This window comes from Hibiscus syriacus, unplaced genomic scaffold (assembly GCF_006381635.1).
Source record: "Hibiscus syriacus cultivar Baekdansim isolate YM2019G1 unplaced genomic scaffold, ASM638163v2 tig00111059_pilon, whole genome shotgun sequence".
Taxonomy (NCBI): Eukaryota; Viridiplantae; Streptophyta; class Magnoliopsida; order Malvales; family Malvaceae; genus Hibiscus; species Hibiscus syriacus.
Genome location: NW_024062966.1, coordinates 1,476,180 through 1,501,350, shown reverse-complemented (window position 1 = coordinate 1,501,350; position 25,171 = coordinate 1,476,180). Strand labels below are relative to the sequence as shown.

The 25,171-nt window shown below is 37.4% G+C and overlaps 1 protein-coding gene, 1 long non-coding RNA gene and 1 pseudogene across 3 annotated transcripts; 2 read left to right on the top strand and 1 right to left on the bottom strand.

The window, feature by feature from the left end:
• Positions 1–550: 550 nt before the first annotated feature.
• Positions 551–16,626, top strand: LOC120151567 (annotated as a pseudogene).
• Positions 16,627–17,540: 914 nt separating this feature from the next.
• LOC120151482 lies at positions 17,541–20,902 on the top strand. Its single transcript, XR_005518616.1, has 3 exons — positions 17,541–17,973; positions 18,063–18,579; positions 20,802–20,902. It is a non-coding gene; the product is annotated as an uncharacterized LOC120151482 (long non-coding RNA).
• Positions 20,903–22,190: 1,288 nt separating this feature from the next.
• LOC120151481 (agamous-like MADS-box protein AGL66) lies at positions 22,191–24,368 on the bottom strand. 2 transcript variants are annotated; one of them, XM_039163912.1, is made up of 8 exons: positions 23,632–24,368; positions 23,495–23,545; positions 23,351–23,369; positions 23,197–23,258; positions 23,006–23,012; positions 22,856–22,917; positions 22,617–22,716; positions 22,191–22,537 (listed from the first exon to the last, which is right to left on the bottom strand). In XM_039163912.1, the coding sequence occupies exons 1-8, from the start codon at positions 23,814–23,816 to the stop codon at positions 22,451–22,453; spliced, it is 573 nt and encodes a 190-aa protein (XP_039019843.1). In that variant the 5' UTR covers positions 23,817–24,368; the 3' UTR covers positions 22,191–22,450. The 2 variants fall into 2 exon arrangements, with proteins under 2 accessions (XP_039019843.1, XP_039019844.1); XM_039163913.1 differs by having other exon boundaries at positions 22,191–22,534; positions 23,632–24,367.
• Positions 24,369–25,171: the final 803 nt, after the last annotated feature.

Here is a 25,171-nt window from a genome sequence, read left to right as displayed (position 1 = left end):
GAATATATATATAAATTTTAATTTATTATATTTAATAATTTTTCTTTATATTTTGATTACTTAAAGAAAGGCCTATCTGGTTTAGTTCTTTTAAATTTAATTGTTATTTTATACATTGATAATAATTTTTTTAAATTTTATAATGAAATTAAAATATTATCATATATTTTTTATTTGTCATATTATGAAACATTTCATAATCTTAATATTTTCACAGAATTTAAAACAATTAATCATTTGATTATGTAGTGTATTTTTAAAAATCCGAGTCAATTGCAAATGGACTCCAAGTTTGAAGGCGTAGGAGGGAGGAAGAGCTAAAAGACTGAAATTCCTAAAATATAACCCACAGTATTATACGATTTAACATACGGTTCTACTTGTCCTTTCTTTGTTCTCCATCGTAATTATCAACAACTACTAGGGGCAGTTTTGTATTCTTAAAATTCGCCTCTTAAATCTGTAAATTTCACACAATCATAAATTAAAACAAAATGATTGAAAGAGATTTACAATTTACAACACGAAGGTTTTCGTCTTTCAGACCAATATAACACAACGGCGAGATAGAATACATTAGGGAAGCGCCGAGATAAATAGAAAAAAAGAGGGATTTGATAGATTGTTTCTCTTCTTTTTTTATTTTCTTTAATTTCTATTGTTTTTCTCTGTTTGTTTGGCGCAAAAGATTTTCTATTTTCCGCAGCTCTCGAAGTTCGTCGTCGTTTCATCGTCGATCTGTTCTTCATTTTCGTTGATATAATAGCTTTCTCTCGCGATTTTCATCGCCTCCCGATTATTTGTTCTCTCGGTAGATTCTTTTGTCTTGTTGATTTCTTCTTTAATTCTAAACATTGTTTCTTTTGTCAATTCCGCGGTGTTCCAAACCCTAGAAACCGTGTGGATTTTCTAATGCTTCCGTTTTTTCTTCTCGAATCTTTGCTTTCTTTCTTTTAGTGAAACTCTACGTTGATTTGGTTGACGTGGTTTCGTGATGAATCTGTGTTGTGGCGAATTAGGTGAATTCCGGTAGAGGGGAAGATTTGAGGAGTTGGAAAAGAGGGAAAGAAGTTTTGTGAAGTATGAGCATCGATAGCCCCGGGAAAAGGAGAGACAGTTAGGGTTTGGAGAGAAGTTGGAGAATTGGAACTTGTGGAGACTTACATGGGCGATGGAGTTGCGTGCATGCCTTTGCAGCAGCATCAACATCGGCACATCATGGAGATGTTTCCAGTTACAGAAAAAACGTTTAGTCCCGACAATGAGCTCACTTCAAAGCCTGGTAATATCAAAGACAACGGAGAGCAGCAGCAGCAGCAGCAACAACAACAACAACAACAGGAACCACAACAGCAGCTGCCGCGGAAGAAGAAGAAATTGATTAAGGTTAAGAAAGTAGTGGTGGTTAAGAAGAAGGTGTTAGTGGGATCAACAGCAGCAGCATCACGGAAAAGTGAATTGCTAGTTAAAGCAAAGTGTGAAGCCGGACTGAAAAAACAGTAAAGAGGATGATAAAGATGAGAATTCTGGGCAGAAGGAGGAAGTGGAAGAAGGTGAATTGGGGACTTTGAAGTGGCCCATAGAAGGGGAGAATGAGGAGGTTGGGACTGACAAGAAAAATAGTGGGGAAATTGAGAAGGGAGTGTTTGCAAGTGATAAATGTAGGAAGGCGGAAGTAGTGAAGGCAGAGATTGTTTCTGAGGTGAAAGCAGAGCCGGAGAAAGGGGACACTGTTTCCAAGGAAAAAACGGAGTTGATGAATGGAGACGTTGTTACGGGTAAATGGAGAAAAGGGGAGGTTGGGAAGGTGGATAAGGTTCTGGAAAAAGGAAGGAAAGGGGAATCTGAAAAGGGAGAATTTGGGTCATGGCGAGGCGCCAAAGATGACCTAGAGAAAGGAGAATTCATTCCTGATAAATGGGATAAGGGGGACATGATAAAGGATGAGTACAGTTGCAGTAAAATATAGGAAGTACGAGTTAGGAAAGGACAGAAGCTGGAAATATGAGATGGAACGCACACCACCTTCTGGAAAGTACTCTGTTGATGATCTTTATCACAGGAAGGAATTCAGTAGAAGCACTCTGCGCAGCAAAAGTTCTTCCAGATGGGAAACTAGCCAGGACAAGACTTCTAGGATCAGTTCAAAGATTGTGGATGAGGAAGGCTTGTGTAAGAGCGAGTACAGCAACGGTAAGAACCATGGGCGAGAGTACCCTTCTTCTGGTAATAAGTTGAAGCTACACGGTACTGATTCAGATAGCAGTGACCGCAAGTACTATGGAGATTATGGAGACTATGCAAGTTCAAAATGCAGGAGGCTCTCTGATGATTTTGGTAGGTCCCACCCAGAGTTCTATTCAAGCCACTCTGTTGAGAGGTTCTATAGAAAGTCTACTTCATCAAGAATGTCTTCATTGGAGAAGTACTCTTCAAGACATCATGAATCCTCTTTGTCATCTAGAAGTGTTTATGATAAGTGTGGGCGTAGTTCAGGATATTCTGAACGATCCCCACGTGATAGGGTCAGGAATTTAGATCATAGGAACCGGAGCCCAATTAGACGAGAGAGATCCCCATGGGACAGATCCCCATATACCTGTGAGAAATCCCCATATGCTCGTGAGAAATCCCCATATGCTCGTGATAGATCCCTGTATACTCGGGAGAGATCCCCATATGATCGGGGTCATCACTACAGCTACTCTAAACATTCTCCGCATGATCGGAATAAGACCAAAAATCAAAGAGACACTAGTAAAAAAGGTGCCTCAAATGAGAAGTGTGGTTCACAATATGGTTCTAAAGGGAAAGAAGATAAAGTCAGTCGGAGGGATCATACTGGAAGAGAAGTGCATTCCTCAGCTAAGGAATCTCAAGATAAGATCAATTTGCCCAATCTGAATGAATTGGACGGCAAAAATGGTGTGTGTGAGTCTCACAAAGAAGATCAATCTCTAAGTCCCAGTGTAAATTGCCAAGAGTCTCCTCTTGTTGATGGGGCACCTCCTGAAGAGCTGCAATCAATGGAAGAAGATATGGACTTATGTGACACGCCACCTCACATTCCTGTGGTTGCCGAGTCAGCCGTTGGTAAATGGATTTATCTTGATGTTTCTGGTATTGAACGCGGGCCTTCAAAATTATGTGACCTTAAGGAACTTGTGGAAGAAGGGGTTCTTTTGTCTGATCATTTAATCAAGAATTTGGATAGTGATAGGTGGGTGACAGTTGAAAATGCAGCTTCTCCCTTGTTAACTTTGAGTTTCCCATCCATTGTATCTGATTCAGTAACACAGCTGGTTAGCCCTCCTGAAGCCCCTGGTAACTTACTGGTAGAAACTGGAGATCCCAGGCCATTGGGCACTCGCAGTGGTTATGAGCCCGTGATAAGCTTCCAAGATGATAGTGCAGCTGCAACTGATTCCTTAGAAGATCTTCACATTGATGAAAGGGTTGGAGCTCTGTTGAATGGTGTTAACATAATTCCTGGCAAGGAGCTTGAAATAGTTGGGGGTATGCATCACTGACTTCATTTCTTTTACTCTTCTTTTTCCCTTTCTCGTTCCATTGCCAAGTCTTCTCTGAGTCTACGTACCCACACTTTTCTTGCACTTAATTTTTTTGTATGGTTCTTCGTGCATTTGTTTGTGCATATGCCAATATGCAGATACTTACATGCGTAGATGTCTTTTCAGAATTTAGACATGTGCATGGCTGTGTGTATTTGAGGAGATTTCTTATTTACCTCCTGTTTCCTGGAATTTTTCCTTTATGCAGAAGCTCTGCAGATGACATTTGATGATACAGAATGGAAAGGGTGGGGAATTTCTGATGGTAAGTATTTCTTGGAGTACCCTATCATTCAAATCGTACTTTTCTATTAACACGTGACTTTCAATTTCAATTCATACCTCTGAGCATTTAATTCTTTCTCCCTTTCTTCTACTGTAAGTTAATATATTTGAAGTTGACAAGTACAAACAGCTGGAATTAGGAAAATAGTGGTATTTCAGACATTATGGTTGGCTTTATATTCTAATATCCGTGAGATTGGCTTTCAAGTTTATTTAAGAAGTTGTCTTTTTGTTCTGTGCTTGTGGTCAGCAATTGTCAGTTTGGGATTATCCAATTCTTGTCACCTCCTACAATTAATAAGGATTATTCCTATTTTTTAGATCATAATTTACTTGCTTGGTTCAGATAGCTGTATAGGGACGTTTTTTAACAATTAAAATATATGAAGTTGATGTATTTCAGCATTTATTTTGTTTGCATGTATGCTTAAGTTCTTGTGGTTGATGCAGAACTAAGATTTGTCCTAACTGTGGCATCTTGAATTTTCAAAATTTATTTATTTTCTCTGAAGTTCTTTGTTTTTTTGGTTTTCTTGGGATATTATGTGCACTTGGGCTGATCTAGATTTACCAAGTGGAAAAGGAGGCTGAATAAGTGAAATGAAATCAGTACAATAGTTTTTTCTGAACAATATATAACATTGAGATGAACTCAAAACGAAGAAAAAAGCACAACTCTGAACATTTACTCACCATCTTGTGACGCAAGTTTATTCCTAATATTTTCTATTTCAGGTTTCACTTGGCTTTTGAGTGGCACAGTGGATCAACATGATAAAGTAACTGACGAGTTATCTAGTTACTCTGAGACCAACTCAAAGGAGGCTGCAGAGCCCAGGATTGTTGCAATATCTGACTGTTCCTCTTGTGGTGACCCTAGTGACTGGTTTTCTGGTCGATGGTCTTGCAAGGGTGGGGACTGGAAGAGGAATGAGGAAGCTGCTCAGGATTGGAAGAGGAATGAGGAAGCTGCTCAGGATAGATCATCTAGGAAAAAACTCGTTCTTAATGATGGCTACCCTTTATGTCATATGTCAAATTCAGGGTATGAGGATCCTCGCTGGCAAATGAAAGATGATCTGTACTATCCTTTTCATAGCAAAAGGCTTGACCTCCCTCCTTGGGCTTTCTCGGTTACAGAAGAGAGAAATAATGATAAGCCGTCTGCTGTGAGAGGAGTGAAGGGAACCATGCTTTCAGTAGTCAGGATAAATGCATGTGTGGTTCAGGACCAGGGCTCATTTGTATCTGCATCCCGTGTAAAAGCTCGAGTGAAGGAGAGACACTCTTTAAGATCTGCCCGGTCACACTCTACAAATAATGATATCAAGAAATCTGCAGAAAGTGATTCATTATCAAAGGCTGTTAATGATCAACAGTTGAACAGATCATGGAAGTTGTTTGCACCCATTAATACTCCTAAAGACCATGTTTGTACTTTTGATGAGTTGCAGTTACACTTGGGTGAGTGGTACTACCTTGATGGTGCTGGCCATGAGAGGGGACCTTCATCTTTTTCTGAACTTCAGGTTTTCGTAGATCAAGGAGTTATCCCAAAACATAGCAGCGCTTTTCGTAAATATGATCAAGTTTGGGTCCCAATCACCCCGGCTGCTGGGAGTCTTGAAGCTAATTCATGGAATCGGCCTGTCAATGTCACACCATCTGCTGCTGATTCTTCTCGAACACTGCTTTTAGATTCAGTTGTCACTGTTGGTGATCATAATGAAAGTTCCAGTTCATTTCACAGGCTACACCCCCAATTCATTGGATATACATGTGGGAAGCTTCATGAATTGGTAATGAAATCGTTTAAGAGCCGGGAATTTGCTGCAGCCATAAATGAGGTTTTAGATCCATGGATTAGCGCAAAACAGCCAAAGAAAGAGATGGACAAGCATATTTACCAAAAAACAGGTATGCTCTAGCAAGTTTAAGTGCTACATGAGTCTAGATCTGGATTGAAAAGGAAATATTTTAATTTAGAATGAGATTCTAGAGCTTTTAATGCATTTTGCAAAATTTTGTTACTGTTTCTGATATATACATATAGTCATTTATTAGATTAATATCATAATTATCTTCATGATGCTTTTTTAGTGAATATTCTCTTAGAAGCAATGGGATTTTACATGGCATAGGCTAGTGTTTTTCAGTCATTTCCTTTTTCCATGTCTCATCTTCTTGTCTTTTTGGCATTGCAATATGGCTATTTTCTTTTTTGATAAGACATTGCAATATGGCTATTATCACATATTTTTAAGTTGTTAGGGCATGTGTGCATGTAGATATATATACGTGATAACATATTAAGTTGTTAGGGTGTGTGTGCATTTAGATACATTTGGTAGCATTTAAGTTGATAAGTGCCGTCAGTTCCTTCTAGATCTTGGTGAATAAGAGTGTTGGAAGTGCAAATTTTCAAAAATTTCCATATTTTGGTAAAAAATTAGGAGACATTTATTTATTCTTTTTTTACGTATGTGGACGAATCTTGCCTGTAATTGCAGATGGTGGTAAAAGAGCACGGATTATGGTTAATGGATGCGAAGAAGAGTATGACATCGAAGATGAGTTGCAATCACTCCAAAAGGGTGAGCCTGCATTTGAAGATTTATGTAGTGATGTAACCTTCCATGAAGAAGAGAGTGCATGTTCCGTTATTGAGATGGGGAGCTGGGGTTTGTTGGATGGACATGTGCTGGCGCGAGTCTTCCATTCCTTGAGATCTGACATGAAATCCCTTGCATTTGCTTCTTTGACTTGTAAACACTGGAGAGCTGCTGTCAGATTTTACAAGGGGATTGTAAGGCAGGTTGACTTGTCATCTCTTGGTCCTAGTTGCAGTGACTCTATAGTGCAGAAAATCATGGTATATTTCATGGTTGCCTAAATTACTTGCATAAGATTTCTCCCCCCATTACTCATCTGGTTTAATATAATCCTTTATTTGCAGAATTGTTACAATAAGGAAAAGATAAGTTCCATGATTCTAATTGGTTGCACAAACATAAGTCCAAGCACACTTGAAGACGTTCTTCTTGTTTTTCCAAGTGTGTCTTATATAGACATCAGAGGTTGCAACCAGTTTAGGGAACTTATGGTCAAATTTCCCAATTTGAGGTGGTTCAAGAGCACAAGTTTGCATGCTATGACGATCTCGGATGAGTCTAACTCTAAAATAAGAAGTTTGAAACAAATTACCGAAAAAACTTCATCTGGCCTTAAAACAGGCCTGGGGAATGCTATTGATGATTTCTGTGAATTGAAGAGTTATTTTGAAAGTGTTGATAGAAGAGATTCTGCAAACCAATTATTTCGTCAAAGTTTATATAGGCGTTCTAAGTTATTTGATGCCAGGAAGTCCTCATCCATTTTATCCAGGGAAGCTCGTATAAGGCGATGGGCCATTAAAAAATCTGAAAATGGATATAAGCGAATGGAGGAATTCCTTGCTTCTAGACTACGGGACATCATGAAGGAGAATACATCTGATTTTTTCGTGCCCAAGGTACTGTGAATCTTGTGCTTCCTTTATGTGCATTTTCTGTTTCCTACATTATGTTCAAAAGTCATCAAAATTTTGCTTTCATATGGTTATTAGGTTGCCGAAATTGAGGAAAAAATGAAAAATGGTTATTACATTGGACATGGTCTGGGTTATGTCAAAGAGGACATCAGCCGAATGTGCAGGGATGCTATAAAGTAAGGTTTTCTTACCTCTTTATCTTCTCCATTTGATAACTTGTATTGAAGAATATTTCTAATTTGCAATGGCTTTGAATCATTCAAGCTAGTCATTTTGTTAACTTGTGTGGTTATGTGTTACCCAGTTAATTGTGTGAAGGCAGCTGTGTATAATTCTATATCATTTCTTCTTTATAAAATTTAAAATGTGATTTCTTTATATGCCTAGGGAGTTTTCTCTCCATTTTTTCCTTTTTAATATTTATTTTTATTTATTGAACATAAACTGTTAAGTTTGTACCTTCTTTCTCCTGTGCCTTATTTTTTACTGCCATACGTTCAACATATCTGATAATAAGCTAACCCTTCTTCTTGTTTGTATGCCAAATTGTTGGATGTAGAGCAAAGAATCGTGGTGGTGCTCGGGACATGAACCGCATTATTACTTTATTTATCCAGCTTGCCACACGTTTAGAAGAGGGTTCTAAAATCACCTCTTCTTATGAAAGAGATGAGTTGCTGAAGTCTTGGACAGATGACTCACCTACTGGGTTCTCAAAGTACAAGAAGAAACTTGGTAAAGCAGTCACTGAAAGGAAGTACTTTAACAAGAGCAATGGTACTTCTTTTGCTAATGGTGGTTTTGATTACGGGGAATATGCATCGGATAGAGAAATTAGAAAACGGTTGTCCAAACTTAATAGGAGATCTCTTGACTCAGAAAGTGAAACATCTGATGAACTTGATCGCTCCTCTGAGGATGGAAAAAGTGAGAGTGAGATTGAGAGTACAGCTTCAGATACTGAGAGTGACTTGGATTTCAAGCCTGAATGCCGGTCTGGAGAATCAAGAGGGGATGGATACTTCATGGCTGGTGATAGCTTTGATTCTATGGCTGATGATCGTGAATGGGGTGCTCGCATGACCAAAGCCAGTTTGGTTCCTCCTGTCACTAGGAAATATGAAGTCATCGATCAGTATGTTGTTGTAGCCGATGAGGAGGATGTGCGGCGTAAGATGCACGTATCCTTGCCGGAGGACTATGACGAGAAGCTCAATGCTCAGAGAACTAGCACTGAGGAGTTGGATATGGAACTTCCTGAAGTCAAAGATTATAAACCCAGAAAAGAGCTTGGAGATGAAGTTATAGAGCAAGAAGTTTATGGAATTGATCCTTATACTCATAACCTTTTACTTGATTCCATGCCGGAGGAGTTGGAGTGGCCTTTGGAGGATAAGCAATCTTTTATTGAAGATGTTCTCCTTCGAACTCTGAATAAACAAGTTAGATACTTTACAGGCATTGGGAACACCCCAATGATGTATCCATTGAAGTCCATTGTCGAAGAAATTAAAAGAGTTGCTGAGGTGGACTGTGATAAGCGAACAATGAAAATGTGTCTTGGTATACTGAAAGCAATTGAAGCTCGTCCTGATGACAATTATGTTGCTTATCGGAAGGTATACATGTGCTTCATATCTCTTGCATTATTTTCTGTTCTCTAGTCTCATATTTAATAACATTATGCTGCTTTTCTTGTTCCTTTGTTCTATTTTTTTTATAGGAATTGAAAGCCTCATTAAAACCCCCTTCTTGATTTAAGGAACCCAGAATGAGTTCCTTCATCAGAGGAAGGAGGAAAAGAGTGCCTTATACTTCATTAATGAAATACATAAGATTACAACATGAAGATAAGTCCCTTACAAAAACTCCTAAAAACCCAAAATAAAATACCCCTAAAACATACTAAAATTATCCAATGGCAGATTTAGCCAACCCATCAGCCTCTATATTGGCTGTTCTAGCGACCCATCTAATAACACCCTCCACATCTTTAAGCCTAACTGCTATATCCCTGACAATGAAGACAAAAAAATGAGGACACAAAGTTCCATTCCAAATCCAATCAACTGCCAATTTACAGTCTGATTCTAATATCAACCGACCATTAACATCTCCTCTCACTGAATTAAAGAAAAGAAGGCCCTTCTGAATAGCCTTTAACTCCATCAAAATAGGTGGACCCGAACCAATAGCCTCCTTAAAAGATCCTACAAGAAGACCTTCCTCATTAAGACTCCAATACCGCACAAATTTGTTCCAAAGTGACCACACGACAGAACAAGGGAAAAATAAATGAGAAGAAGATTCATCCACCAAATTACATAAAGGACAAGAAAGTTCTACAATTCCCGTAACCCCTCTCTTAGCCAGTTCAGACCTCACTGGTAGTTTTTGAAGAACTACCTGCCACATAAATAACTCAACTCTTGGTGGCACCAAACCTTTCCACACAATATTCTTCCAAAAAGAATCCTCCTTTTGAGCCAAGGAACAAGTCTTCATACACGAGTTTACAGAATAAACACCCGTTCCATTTCCTTTCCATATCAGACCCTCGATTGCCTCTTTAAACAGACATAAATTAGAAATGATAGACATCAAGTTAGCCCACTGTTCAAATTCCCAGTCTGCCAAACTTCTCCTCAACTGAATATTCCAAATCCATCCCAAAGAACTGAACTCGCCAAATTCAATCAGTTTTCCACTCTGGTTTGAAGAAATTGCAAACAGCCTCGGAAAAGAGACCTTAAGAAGACAGTCCATTGCCCATTTATCCTGCCAAAACCGAATAAATTGACCATTCCCAACTTGAACTCTGCACATGCTGCGAAAATTAGAGCCAAACGAGTCTTCTTTAAAATAAGCATTCACCACCGAACTCCAAATCCAAGAAGCTTGAGCTGAGATTTTGCTATTGAACAATAATGAAAAAGGATCAATATTGTATTTAGAACATATCAGCCTCCTCCAAACAGCATCCTTATCATTAGCAAATCTCCAAGACCACTTCCCTAGTAATGCTCTGTTCATGTTACTAATATTAAGCACTCCTAAACCACTAGCCTCCTTAGATTTACACACGTTATGCCAACTAACCCAATGAATCTTATTTTTCTCCGTTCCACCTCCCCATAAGAACTTAGACATGATTGAGTTGAGTTTGGAATTTACGGACGAGGGAATTTTGAATAGAGACAAATAGTAAGTAGGAAGAGAACAGAGAACCGATTTAATCAAGACTAACCTCCATGCCAAAGAAAGAGTGGCAGCTTTCCAACCTGCTAGTTTGTTGTTAAAATTTAATACAACCGGATCCCAAAGAGAGGTTGAATTCCGTGTTGCACCAAGAGGCAGACCTAGATAGTCAGAAGGAAATTTCCCCACTGCACAACCAATTGCCGTCGCCCACTCCTCAACCTCATCTGTAGCCGTATTTACTTCAAATAACTTGCTTTTCTTGAGATTCAATTGCAGACCAGACATAACTTCAAACACTCTTAAGACCCTTTTAACATTTGAAATCTCCATTTTCGAGGCCCCACAGAAAATGATTAAGTCATCTGCAAATTGCAGATGAGATAAATTGAAAACAGACTCATTCCTCCCAATCTGCAGTCCACAAAACAGACCTTCAGAGACTGCCTTTAGAAGCAGTAAATTTAGGAGCTCCCCAACTAAGTTAAAAAGCAAAGGAGATAAAGAACAGCCCTGACGGAGACCCCTTGCCATAGGAAATTCCTGAGAAGGGACCCCATTTATCAAAACTGAAATTGAAGCCGTTGTTACACATTGTTTTATCCAACTCCTCTATTTGAAGCCACATCCCATTTTCTCCATAATCTTAAACAAAATTGACCAGTCCACAGTATCATAAGCCTTCCTAAAATCAACTTTAAACACACATCCTTTAAGTCCCTTTTTCCTCCAAAAATCAACCCCCTCATTAGCTATTAGTGAACAATCCAGAATTTGACGACCTGGAATGAAAGCAAACTGTGTAGGACTTATTAAATCAGAAATGCAATTCCTTAATCTCCTCGATAAACATTTAGAAAGGATCTTGTACAATCCTCCTACAAGGCTTATAGGTCTATAATCATCTAATCCACCAATATTAGCCACCTTGGGAATAAGAGTAATGAAAGTATGATTTACTCCATGTTCCTTTGTTCTATGATGCTGATATTTACATTATTTTTCTACTGTATATGCTTCATTAGGGTTTGGGTGTTCTCTGCAACAAGGAAGGTGGTTTTAGAGAAGAAGATTTTGTTGTAGAGTTTTTGGGAGAGGTATGGATTTGGATAAGTTTACTAACAGTTTCATTTATCTACGCCTTTATGCAAATAATATGTTCTTTATATAAAAAAAATTAACTGTTATTCTTTTGTGGCTTTTGACTAAAGTCTCTTTCAAGTCTTTTGATCTGACGGGTATTAATTTCTATAGGTTTATCCTGTTTGGAAATGGTTTGAGAAGCAAGATGGGATACGAATATTGCAGAATAACAGCAAGGATCCAGCTCCCGAGTTTTACAACATCTACCTTGAGAGGCCAAAGGTTTCCACTTTAACACGTCTTGTGCCAAGTGTTTTTGTGGTTAATTAATTTCATTGTTTTTTCTAAAATTGTTTGCTGTTCATCTCTTATTTATCAGGGTGATGCTGCTGGGTATGATTTAGTCGTTGTTGATGCCATGCACAAGGCAAATTATGCAAGTCGAATTTGTCATTCTTGTCACCCTAATTGTGAAGCCAAGTAAGCATATTCTGTTTCTCTTTTTGGTCTCTGCTGAATTTTAAAGCAATATATCCAATTATTTTGTCACTCTTTTACCGTTGCCTCTAAAGTTCAGTTGTTTGTACTCTGTTTTGAGATTTTGCACTTAATGTATGCTTAAATTAGCTTGTGCTAGGATTTTGGATGCCTAAAAGCTGAAAAGTGATTGACTACATCAAAAAAGTAGTATCTGTGTTCTTGGTTTTAAAAGGCGCGCCCGAGGCACTGAAGATGGTGCCCGCCTGGGTTGAGGCGAGGCGAGATACAAGAGGCGCGCACCTCCGGGCACGGGGCACATCACCTTTGAGCCTTTCGTTTTTAGATTACTATTTTAATATATTATTATATTTTAATATTTAAAAAACCCAACTTTAAAATAAAAAAACCCACTCATGATACAATACAATCACCGAACATAATCCCTAATATCCTTTCTCTACCGCACGTCTCTCTTCTCCACCACCGTGATTTTCTTCTTCACCGGCCGTCCAGGTAGTTCTCCTTCTCTCCTCCTCGGCTGCTGCTCCTATTCTGTTTGCTCTGTCCTGTCCTCTTCCCCGGATGAACAATTTTGTTCAGTTTCCTTCATAAATAGGATAGTGCCATCGACCAGGTAGTTATTTTGCTCTAATAATAATAAAACAAAGCTAATCTATAAAATAATAGATAGATAGAGTAAATACGATAGTGCCACCGCCTGTCCCCTTACTTTTTTATGTTGTTTATATTCTAATATAATAATTAATAAAGATAACCTATAATATAATAAACTAATATTAAAAATGTAATTAAAATATAAATAGGATAGTGCCACCGCCTGTCCCCAACTCCCCTCACCTTAGGGTAAGCGTCTCCCACTGTTTTTTTATTCTTTGTTAATTTGTGTGGACAACACTTGATCAAAACTTTCCCAACTCTTTTCTTATTTCAAAACAAATTTGCTAATATTTTCTTTTAAACTTTTATTAATATACTCGTATTAACTTTAAAAACAAATCAGTATAATTTATTATTTATACTAAGAAAAGATATAAAATATTAACTAAATCAGAATTTATATATTTTTTAAATAAAATAATAAGAGATTTCATTAATTTACTTTGAAATTAAAATTATTCATTATATTTATATATAATACAAACAGCGCGCCTCGCATACAAAAGGCGCGCCTGCTCCTTGCGCCTTTTGACTAGGCTCCAGGTACCTTTTGCACCTCGGTGCGCCTTTAAAAACCAAGTCTGTGTTAGACATTGGCATTTATTGTGATCATGTTTGCCTTGGTCCCATATAACTATTTCATTTTCTTTTAGGACAAATTTTAGTTTAAATCACCCTCTATTATATGTTTATTCAATAGTTTAGTGCTTCTGTTGATCTTTTTTTGATGCATGATGCTATCGGCATGACCTATTCCTACCCTCTGCTTGTAACTTATGATCCTCAACAAACTTAGCCTTGCTACAGATCGACTTCCTTTCATTGTATCAAGATTGTGTTTCCTTTTTTATTTACCATTTCTTTTGATGCAGAGTTACTGCTGTAGATGGTCAGTACCAAATTGGAATCTATGCTCTACGTTCAATACGATATGGAGAGGAGATTACATTTGATTATAACTCCGTTACAGAGGTTTGAATCTTCTGTCCTTCCAACAAGACAATTCTTATTTTCTTACGGCTCATGATTGATACTTATCTTATCAGAGCAAGGAAGAATATGAAGCATCAGTCTGTCTCTGTGGTAGTCAAGTTTGCCGTGGCAGCTACTTGAATTTGACTGGTGAAGGTGCATTTCAGAAGGTATACATTTTTCATAGAGGTTTTTTTTTTTGAAGAAAAAACAAAATTGATAATTCTTTATTGCATACAAAAAGAAAAAATTATATGTTCTTTATTGCCTACTGTTGAATCAGTTTAGTTTTTCTCGTTTGAGTTTCAAAAATGTTATTATAAGAAATATGATGTTCATAAGGTACTGAAGGAGTGGCATGGTATACTTGATCGACAACAGCTAATGCTAGAAGCTTGTGAACTAAATTCTGTATCTGAAGAAGATTACCTTGAGTTAGGGAGGGCTGGCCTAGGCAGCTGTTTGCTTGGTGGATTGCCTGATTGGTTGGTTGCATACTCAGCCCGTGTGGTATGTCCTTGATTTGCTCTCATGTCATTTTATTACCTTGTTTTTGGGGCTCCTGACGTCTCTTTTCTGGTGTAGGTGAGGTTTATAAATTTTGAGAGAACAAAGCTCCCTGAGCAAATTCTAAGGCATAATTTGGAAGAGAAGCGGAAATACTATATAGATATATCTCTTGATGCAGAGAGGAACGATGCTGAGATTCAGGTATGTTACTGTCTTTGTGCCTTTCCTCATGTCTGCTTATATTTGTTTGAAGCTTTTATGGTTACTATTAAAATTTAAATGCTCATTGTATACTTCTCTGTGAATGAGATAGGCTGAGGGCGTCTATAACCAGAGGCTTCAGAATTTGGCTATAACTCTTGACAAGGTGATTACCCTCTGTCTCTGAATAACATATTTGGCTGTAACTTTTGTTCAAATAATATCCTACATAATAAAATACGGTCACGTGTAATATGATGGGGCATATAGTAATCTGTACTTCAACCTGGTGTTTATTATTTTGAAGAGCTAAGCTTCAAAACGTTTAAGTTTTAAACTTTTTGGAATTCATGGATTACTCCTGTTTCCATTTGGTCTAATGGTTGGATGGTAGTCATCTTAATTTTTTTGAAATCATTACATTGCAGTTAATGATATAAAATTATGTAGAGGCTAATCCTGTATTATGATAATTTTATATACATGCTGATCATATTATGTTAGTATCCTTATATTATCATCATTGGTGCTGTTTCAGGTGAGGTATGTAATGAGATGCGTGTTTGGTGACCCCAAAAAGGCTCCACCTCCAATAGAGAGGCTCAGTCCTGAAGAAGCTGTATCCTTTCTCTGGAAGGGCGAGGGATCACTTGTTGAGGAGCTTCTTCAGTGCATGGCTCCTCACGTGGAAGACGAAATGCTCAATGATTTGAGGTCCAAAATTCAAGCCCATGACCCATCACGGTCTGACAACATTAATAAAGAACTTCATAAATCTTTGTTATGGTGAGTGCATTGTCCTTGTTAAAGGTGTTCCCATGCTGTTTGATTTCAGTATAGACTTGATCTTTAATCATTTTAATGTTTTGAAGGTTGAGGGACGAGGTTCGGAATCTCCCGTGTACATACAAGTGCCGGCATGATGCTGCAGCTGACTTAATCCATATTTATGCTTACACAAAGTGCTTCATAAGAGTTCGGGTGAGTCTTTTTACTTCTATTTATTCAGATAAACCCTTTTTTTGTGTGTGAAAAGGTAGAGGTGGCAATGTGAATGCTATTGTATTGTTTATCATTTGATGTATCAATCAATTTTATGGACAGGAATACAAAGCAGTAACTTCTCCCCCGGTCTACATTAGTCCTCTTGACCTGAGCCCCAAGTACTCTGACAATTTCACAGGACTTCAGGAATATTGCAAGACATATGGTGAAAATTATTGTTTGGGGCAGCTGATTTTTTGGTATAACCAGACCAGTGTCGATCCCGATAGCAGCCTGTTTAGAGTAAGTAGGGGTTGCTTGTCATTACCTCACATCGGTTGCTTCTATTCCAATGTTCAGAAGCCTTCAAAGCATCGTGTTTATGGCCCGAAGACTGTCAAATTTATGCTATCATGGATGGTAAGCTTCTTTCATCTATTTGTAATGATGAAAATGCGTCTTAAATTCTTTGAAAATCTAGTATTGAGGATACTCCGCATGCATTCAAGTTGATCATTCTGTAGATTACATGGATGCTTTTTTTTTACATCATTGCAGAATTTATTAGGTTATTGGAATTTCTAACTTGATTGTTATGTGAATTGGATGATGGGCTTTGATTATCGTCTGTCAATAGAAACCTGCACTGGTTTTCGGGAACCTCATGGTTACTGTTTTAATATGGTTCGTGTGCAGGGGAAGCAACCACAGAGACCATGGCCCAAGGACCGAATATGGACATTCAAAACGAGTCCGAAAATCTTTGGAAGTCCGATGCTAGATGCAGTTTTAAATAATAGTGCACTGGACAGAGAGATGATGCAATGGTTGAAGCATAGACCAGCAAAATTCCAGGCAATGTGGGATCGATGAGTAGGGGGCTTCGAGTTTTAGTTAGTTTGGGGGGAGCAGTAGGATTATTATTAGCCAATACGTTTGTAAATGTTTTTGGAATGATTCGTCAATTTTAGCTTTGGCAGCTACCCTTTCCCCTTTAGAGTGGTAGTTGGTAATCATTCCAAAACATCATTTCTTGTGCCCCGTTTTTTTCCTTCTCAATTCTTATGTACAGTTCTCATCTTTGTATTTTGTAATTATTTTCGTTTAGTATGGCCTAAGAAAATTTTTCCTTTACTCTTGCCTAATATATTAATATCATTCATTTTTACAATAGCAAATCAAGAAAATGGTGACAAGATTTCAATTCCACCACTCATTTTAACTCTTACAATCCTTTGCCTTCGGCTTACACAGTCACCGAGTTCAACAGCATAACTCTCTCACTCTCACCATCCTTTGCCTTTAGCTTACACTGTCACCGAGTTCGACAGCATCATCATCAACGATCTCGTTACCCTATAACCCAGGCTGGTTTAGCACCTCAATTCCTTGACCTTGACCTCTCCTGTTACTCCTCTGATACCCGAATCAAACAGCATCTTCCCCTCTGTACATGTCCCTGGCGTCCACCGCATCAACTCCCTAACTCAAACGTTCAAACTTCAATGCTCCTCGACCTATCATCTTGAACAGCGAGCTCACCCAAAAGCGTAGGCAAAAGCTCGGCGAGAAGGCCCGTTGTCTCCAAAAGCAAAAGCAAATGCTGTGGGCTAAGAAGATGGACACCCACACAGGAATCCAAGTACATGCGGTTCTTGCAGTTACAAGTCTCCACTCTCCAATCTATGCCCATCACTCCCAGTTTCTCATCGACTCAACATGTTAATGGCTGCTTTGATGGGCTGGGAAGGTTGAATCGGCAGCAGCTTTTGCAGGTACTGATTAACTCCCCCGTGGGGGCAGACCATGCTTTGTTCACATGGTTTTTGGTTCTGAGCAGTTGGTTTCGGCCAAGGAGAGGAATTTCTGTGTGGTGATGACTGATGATATTAAGTGATGAAGAATGTAACACCCCAATTTAATTTGGATTTTAATTTAGTTTTATTTACATTATTTTGGGGTCCTATTCGTAAGATTTAAGGCCCGTTTTTGAAAACCCTAAAAGTTCAGAAACCTAGCTCGGGATTTTCCCCTTCCTTGTCTGCAAAGATTTTTTTTTGAAAAAAGTAGTTAACACGATTTGAAAACGTGTCCTATAGAAAACAACATGGGAACCTATAGAAATGTTTTAAATCAATAATTAACCCCAAATTTTATTTTGATTCCATCACCAACCATCGATCCACCGTCGTTGTTTGGCCGTCGTGACGTACACCGTCACCACCAATGTGTTTGTCGTCGACTCGTGTTTTAAACCCCTTTAAACCCTCGCTGTAAATCGACGTCGTTAAGCGTGAATCGACATTTGAAGCTTCAACGAAAACTCACGGGTAACCTCGATTTTTGCGGATTTCGTTGATCCCGACGTTGTTTCGTTACACCGCCGTCACTGTTGGACTCTTGGTCTAGTTTCGGTTAGAACCCAACCAATTTTGCTCCTCCCTGTGGCCTCGTAGTCAAATCCATTATTGACCGTCGTGGGTAAGCTTCGAATTACTTTTTTGGTTGTTTTCATCGTGCTTTGGCTGAATATTTGGACTGATTTGAGTTTGTGTTGAGGGAATACTCAGGGAGTGATCAGTCAACTTCAATAGCCTCCGTCGTTGTTACATGTGCCTCCACGCGCCGCCTGGGACCGTGGGCTTCTCGGTTGGCACAGAAAAACCTTTGAACTGGTCTGATTATACACAATAATGAAATCGAACCAGGCTGCCTTAGACAGAACCGATCTGTTTTGAACTGGATCAAACGAATCTAGTCAACTTGCACCGATTTAACTCACGCTGATATAATCTTTTGATTTTGATCAGAGTTGACTTTGACGTTGATCAAAAAATCATTTTTTAAAAATTATATTTTATATTTTTTGATGTCCTGAGTCTAAATCCAAAGTTTATTTCGTCAAATTTGAATCCGATAAGTTATTTTCAGCGTTTATTTTTCGATTCGAATCGTATTCCCGATTAAGTTTTGTTTCTAACGTAATTTGTTTTGCTATGTATCTGAGATATTATGGAATATTAAATTCAAGTTTGAGAGTGATCGAATGAAGACTAAATGGTCGATCGACGTGGCATGAAAAACGAGGTAATATATTATTACTTTTTGCATGCTTTACGAAATATGTTAATATTGGTTATTGCATGAATTAATGACTCGTAAATTATGTATATTTAATTACTACTGGTCTTGAACTGAATACAATATAAAGTTAGTAAACTAGATAAGACTCGGATGACCCATATAAGAAATTGGAAGGCCGAAGATAAATAAATTCAATTTTAGTGATTAATCAACCTGAGAATTTGTTAATTCTAGTTATTTTTGTCAAAGTTAAATACCGAAAATACTTGATGTTTGAATAAGAAATTATGAAATTACCCTTGTGTTGTATAAAGACAAAGAGTGTCTCAAACTAAAAATAACCCTAGAAGCTATAATCGACCTGATAAAACTACTAATTCACATATTAAATGCTTATTTTGCTTGGAAAACTCTTATAATCGATTAAAACTTATGAGATGGTAAAAGGCTTAGAATTCTGATTCTTGAATAACTCCATAAGACTAAATTACCAGAAATAGTATATGTGACATAATTAAGTGAAATGACTAAATTATCATTGAAATAGAAAAATGACCTATAATTTATGCTTCATGAGCGTACACCTGGAGAGTAAATTATCGAAAGTACTTTGTACATTTGAATTATTCGAAATGACTATATCATACGAAAAGCATGAATTAAGTGGAAGTGTTAGATGTATCTGAATTGTTGAAACGACCAATTTATCCTGAAACTTTGAAATGTCAAGGATAACCTCGAGTAGTGAATAACCTAAATCCCCTCATGACCTATAATAAGTGGATACCTTTGGATAATTCTAGAAACACCGATAAATCTAAGTGTTGTACCACCCCTTGAGGTTTGAAGTATGACCCAGGCGAGTCAATCATTTTGGGTACAATTGCAATACAAAAAAATATCATAGGAATACATGTTCGTCCCCTCAAGATCCGTATCTATGGAGACTAGATGGTGATTAGTTCAACTAGCGCAATCAATATTAAGAAGTGAATATTTTGAAGAATATCAATCTAAATGATTAATGAGTTTTGCAATGAATGTATCTGTTTAAATTGTTTAACCCATAATCCTGATAATTCAATATAAATCTTGAATACGTAAATCGTCGTTTTACCTTTATGGGATTAAATTACTATGAATTTTTCAGGAATATAAATGTCCGAAATTCCCCTGATTGCCTGAACAATGGAATCACTCCTATATTTATCTGAAATCTCAAATAACTCTAGTGTAAGGTTCCTGAATACATTTCTGATGCACTTGGAATCATAAATGGTTAATAGTTAAACCCTTTTAATAGGGATATTGTTTCTGAAATCTGATCAATTCACAGAAGTTTCATGTTTCCCTTCCTGATAACTTCCAAGCGCCTCCAGAAAGATATTTGAATCCTCTAGTGTGTTCCTCATGCACATAAGTATTTTCTCTAATTTTAAAAGTATACTCTAATATTTGAAATAAAACATGTTTTTATCTGTAGATTCTGACCTCTGGTTTCTGATACAAGATACATTTGGCATCTGATTTTAATTTTACTGAAACTATCTAAAACTGTTTTACTAGGGTACTTATGGGATGTGAAATGGAGTTCTGCAGGTTCAGCCCCAATCAGGCTGGTAAATTCTTATGGACCTAAGGTGACCCTAGGGTGGGTTCTTAGGCCTAATAGGCCTAGTGGTAAGATCTTATGGACCCTAAGACACTCCCTTAGGGTGGCTCCTTTGCTTTGTGTTTAGGGTAAGTCCTTATGAACATGAGGGAACTCCCTTTAGGTGGCTCTTATGCTTCGGCTAGGTAAGTCCTTGTGGACCCAAGGTAATTCCCTTAGGTTGGCTCCTATGCCCAATGGATATAGGGTAAGCCCTTATGGATGCAGTTCAAGGGAACTGCATATAGAGTGTTTGGTTGGAGGGTATTACTGTGTTTTTAAAAATCTGTTTTAATGAAATAAACTACTATTTCTGGTTTTATTGGAACACACTAGACTCTTCAACTCTATCTTCTAGCTCTGTCTCTCTTATCGTCCCCTCTAAATTGTAAGCTTTCTGATTGTTACTTGAATAATTAATTAGTGAAACCTCAACTCATTACCATGACTTGTTTATGCCTAATAACTAAGGGAGTCGTCATGTTGTACCATATATTTGCTGACCTTCAGCATCTTTTGGTAGTATTGTACTAATGAGTATTCCCAAAGCTCACTCTGTTACTCACCATTTCAGGTTAAAGAATCGATATTGTGCAGTATCGACATCAATATGAGAGTTCTTTCGACGTTGCTTGTAGAATATGATACCCTTATAATTAGGGGGCATGTAGGTCATATTTATTTTTATATTGAGTATGTAACTTACTTTGATGCAATGTATATTTGAATTCTGTTTTGATTGATAAATGTTTTATGAACTTGTACAATTTATTTATAAATTACTTTACAATTTTTAAATGGTTTAAGAAAATTTTAAATTTCTCCGGATTTTTACTATGGATTGCTCCGGTGACCCTAATGTGATACATTGGACCGGATCGAGTCACCCGCTTTGATATTTTTAATACGGTGTGTTTCAAAGAAAATATAATCCATTTTACTACCCATTTTGCTCCAAGAGTATAATCATATTATCTTGGAATTTTTGTTACGTTTTTCAATCTCTAGGGTTCATTAGTACTAGTTTTGTTGATAATCAGTGGTTATGGTATTTTGCTTGGCTTATGATTTCCATATATGGTGAAAATATTGGAATTTTGTTCTCTTTCTCCATTATCCATCCAGCTTGTGACCCCTAAACCAAACCCACCCATCTTAAGATGGCTTTTGTATAATCACCCGGAACACTACCAGAATTTCATCTGTATAAAACACATTGTGCTTACACTATTGAGTCATGTAATTATCCATAAGTGATTTTACAGTATGTTAATTTATGTAACTCTACACGTGTGATATTGTAAATGTTAATTGTCCACAAATCAATCAAATTTACTTCAGATAATATTATTGTCAAAACAACTTGGAAGAAAATTTTGATATCATTTAATTTAGGGATGACAAAAAAAAAGTATAAACAATCAGGTGTGGATAGAAAATCATATAAAATAAAACTTGCCATACTCGTAGTTACAAAGTTGAGACGGTGTACAGTAGTGGTACAACAGTAGAACACCCCACATTTCAAGGATGTCGTCTTCATCCACCGATAGACTCATACAACACCAAAACTCAGTCACCATCGACAAATTTGCTTAAGAAAAATTCAGTTACTCAAAACATGTGCAAAAGCCAAAATCCTATACCTTTTACCATGCGACTTGTGCCCCGCTTTAAATATTAATTTCATATAATTATCCGTATGTAGCTGTTACTAATTCATGTAATCTTTCCCGCACAACAGCATAAATATTTATATAACCGTCCAAATACGATATCATATATATATATTAATTTATGTAACCGTCCACATTCGACACCAGTAAAGGGTGTTTAGAATTCAAATTTCAGTATTTAAAACCTTTTCTTTCTTTCCCTATTCGAAACCGCAGTTTATTGTGTGCAAAAAAGGGCATCTTTCAACAGCTTGCCAGCCTCATTGTATTGTAACCGGATGTGTATGGAAAACCACAAGTAAACTAACTATAAAACTTGCCATTTTTCAAGTTCGAAACTTGAGACAAGGAGTCCACTAGTCGCCGGAGTTGTGAACGGTGTATTTTTTCAGTACATTTAATGAAATTCTAAGGATAAAGAGGCTTAAGCTTTAAGGCTTGCCACTACTAAGAAAGGAAACAACTGCTTGCCTAATGGCCGGAACTGCTAACGGCTTATTTTGTGATTCTAAAACCCATAAAAAAGCTTTTACAGCCATTGAACCTCTTAAGAACTGCCAACTCCGCTTGATGTTGAAGCTCCGTCACAAGTGCGGTTCGGAGGTGAAGCCTCTTCCTCGAGCAGCTTCGCCATCTGTGAAAAGAAGAAACATAGGTGATGTTGTTGAACTTCCATTATATCAGCCGAAAAAATCGAGTGAAAATTAACTCACTTTCAGCTTTTCAATTTTTCGAAGTGCATTGGTAAGAAATTGCTGGTGGTAATGAGCTTCAGCCTCTGAGTGGATCTTTGACGCATCTGGTTTATAAAACCTGCTTTGTTTTAATCATTACAAAGCAGAATAAAGTATGTTTGTCAAACCATCCCGAGTTGTCCCAAACCAGCTATAAACTTGTCGAAAATGATCAAAATTATGAAGAAAAAGGACAATGGAAAATGAAAAACAATGACCTCATCTTCTCTTCAGCTATGTATTTTAGCCTGTTGAGTTCATTGAGTCTACTCTCAAGAGCCTACGAAATTAAAACAGGACAAGATCAGAGTGTTATCTAACTATCATCGTTAGGTAAAGAGCAGCAAGCTATACAGAGTTTTGTTTACCTCCACGCTGAATATGCATTGCATTAGCAACCGATAAACCGTTCATAGGATAAAATAAGAAAAGAATGTTTTGTGAGAAAGAAAGCAAGAAATTAAAAACAAGCATAAACATCTTGTGCCTGTGTGTGTTAGCATGGAAATGTGCATATTTGGAGAGAAAGAGAGAGAGAGAGAGAGAGAGGACATCACACCGATCCATTCTTTCCATCATTTCAGCTTCGAACTTCAAATGCTTCAGGCCTTGGCATAAGAACTGTAAGCACAGGCAACAAAGTGTTATGAAGACAAAAATGATCTCAACAAAGGAGGCAAAGGAAAGAATACTAATAAAGACAGATAGACTACCTCTTCATTTTCGAGAGGCCTGACATAAAGAGCATATTTTGGGGATGAACAAGGCAGATACACATACAAGGAAAAAGATCCTTTAGCTTAGCTATTCGAGAAATCTTTTCTGAAACAAAAATAGAGAAGTTTAACAAAACACACCCATCAGAATCATCACGCTGTTCAATATAACGAAGAAACATATCCTCAACCCTGTAAAAGGCATAACAAAAAGTTTAGCGAAACATCATGGAAAGAACATAAATAACAGTGGCATCAATTTGATATTCTTCACCAACCTTCCCTTGTTAGCATAGCTGGTCAATTCACCTGTAGGAGAAAACATCAGAAGGCCAACATCGGTATTATCAAAATTACATAATTCAGCGGCCTTCTTGAGAATGCTTTCCCTGCTTTTATTATACATCATCTCACGAGAAGAAGGATCAACATTTCTCTTCTTCGGGTGCCTCTTGTAACCCATGGTCAGGGGAAATTGAATACAAAAGTGAAGAAAGAAGAAACTTGTGGTAGGATACTAAGTGAGAACGGCGTTTATAGGACAGTGAAGGAAGAATCTGCATTAATTTTTCGAGCCATGCAATGTGCCAATTGTCAAACATTCCCTCAATGAAAATCACAAAGGATTTTTTTAACTCGATTAAGGCTTCGGAATAAAGTTTTAGGTATTCATGGACTTAATTATGAACATGAAATTAATTTTTGAAAACCTTAAATTAGAAACTAATTAAAGTGAATGAAAACTAATACTGCTAACAGTGGTTTATGCCTTTGATAGAGTCATCAAAGAAGAAGGCAGCAAGAGCATCTTCAAGCCAAAACCAATGGACCGTCATGCTTTGCACCGCATTTCCGTGATGTTCGAATAATTCTAAAAGAAATCCATTATTAATAAGCAGGCATCATTCAGACGTCCAAGAAAGGCCGTGGTCAGTACCAGGAGATTGTAGGCAATACATAACTTTGTAAATCCGTAAAGTAAAATCCCCATAGGAATTTTAAAGTGATATCAAGCAATATAAAATAAAACCTTGAGTTCAAGAAAGAATTTTCTAGGCACTAACATAAGCTAAACCTCCGTTCGATGCAAGATAAATGAGTGCAGTAATAGCCAGATGAATTGTGAAATCTATTGTGCCTGGCTCCAAATAGTCAACTGGAACTCCTGTGATTAGTAGACATACACAAGCTACAAAGGGTTCCACAATTCTAGAATTTCATTTCAGATATTTCATCAACCCATGTAACCTTCGTTGAATGACTTTTTCTTCATAGAATCTGACTATTAAAGCTAACAAACGCTTGATGCAGGAACAATTAAATAGCTTCCATAGCAGGAAGAGAACTCAGCTGTTTAGTTCACCATCTGTTTACTAAATTTACACAGATATTCTTGATGAAGTTATCTATCATAAAGGAAAAATGACGAGTAGCTCACTTGTTTAGAAACTGAGATTGTACATATTTCCTTAACTATACATCAATCGCCCATCAAAATAAAGGATAGCGATTTCTCGTTTAACATATTTCAAATTCAAAGAACAAGGGTTTCATTAGTATAAAACTATGTACTCTCAACATTCCTATATAACATGCAAATTAGACTAAATCGTTGAATGCTTTGTTACCAGAAAACTCCGATTACAAACGTTTCTTCATCAGGGAAACTGTGAAGGCACCCATTTTAAGATTCCCTTTGAGCTTAGTGTCTTCTGTGTCTCGGATGTATCCCCTGCGGCAAAATAATCAACGACTGTGTGGGTTTGGTAAAGATGTTATTTTTCAAGTAAACTCTTTCATGGGTGAGCAGAAGTAGTA

What these genes read in the sequence shown, in the direction of transcription:
- LOC120151481 (XM_039163912.1), bottom strand. Translation starts at nt 23,816, where the DNA reads ATGGGTTACAAGAGGCACCCGAAGAAGAGAAATGTTGATCCTTCTTCT. An exon ending in AGCTATGCTAACAAGGGAAG is followed by an intron (nt 23,546 to 23,631) that starts GTTGGTGAAGAA and finishes TGCCTTTTACAG; the next exon opens with GGTTGAGGATATGTTTCTTC. An exon ending in ATAGCTGAAGAGAAGATGAG is followed by an intron (nt 22,717 to 22,855) that starts GTCATTGTTTTT and finishes AAAACAAAGCAG; the next exon opens with GTTTTATAAACCAGATGCGT.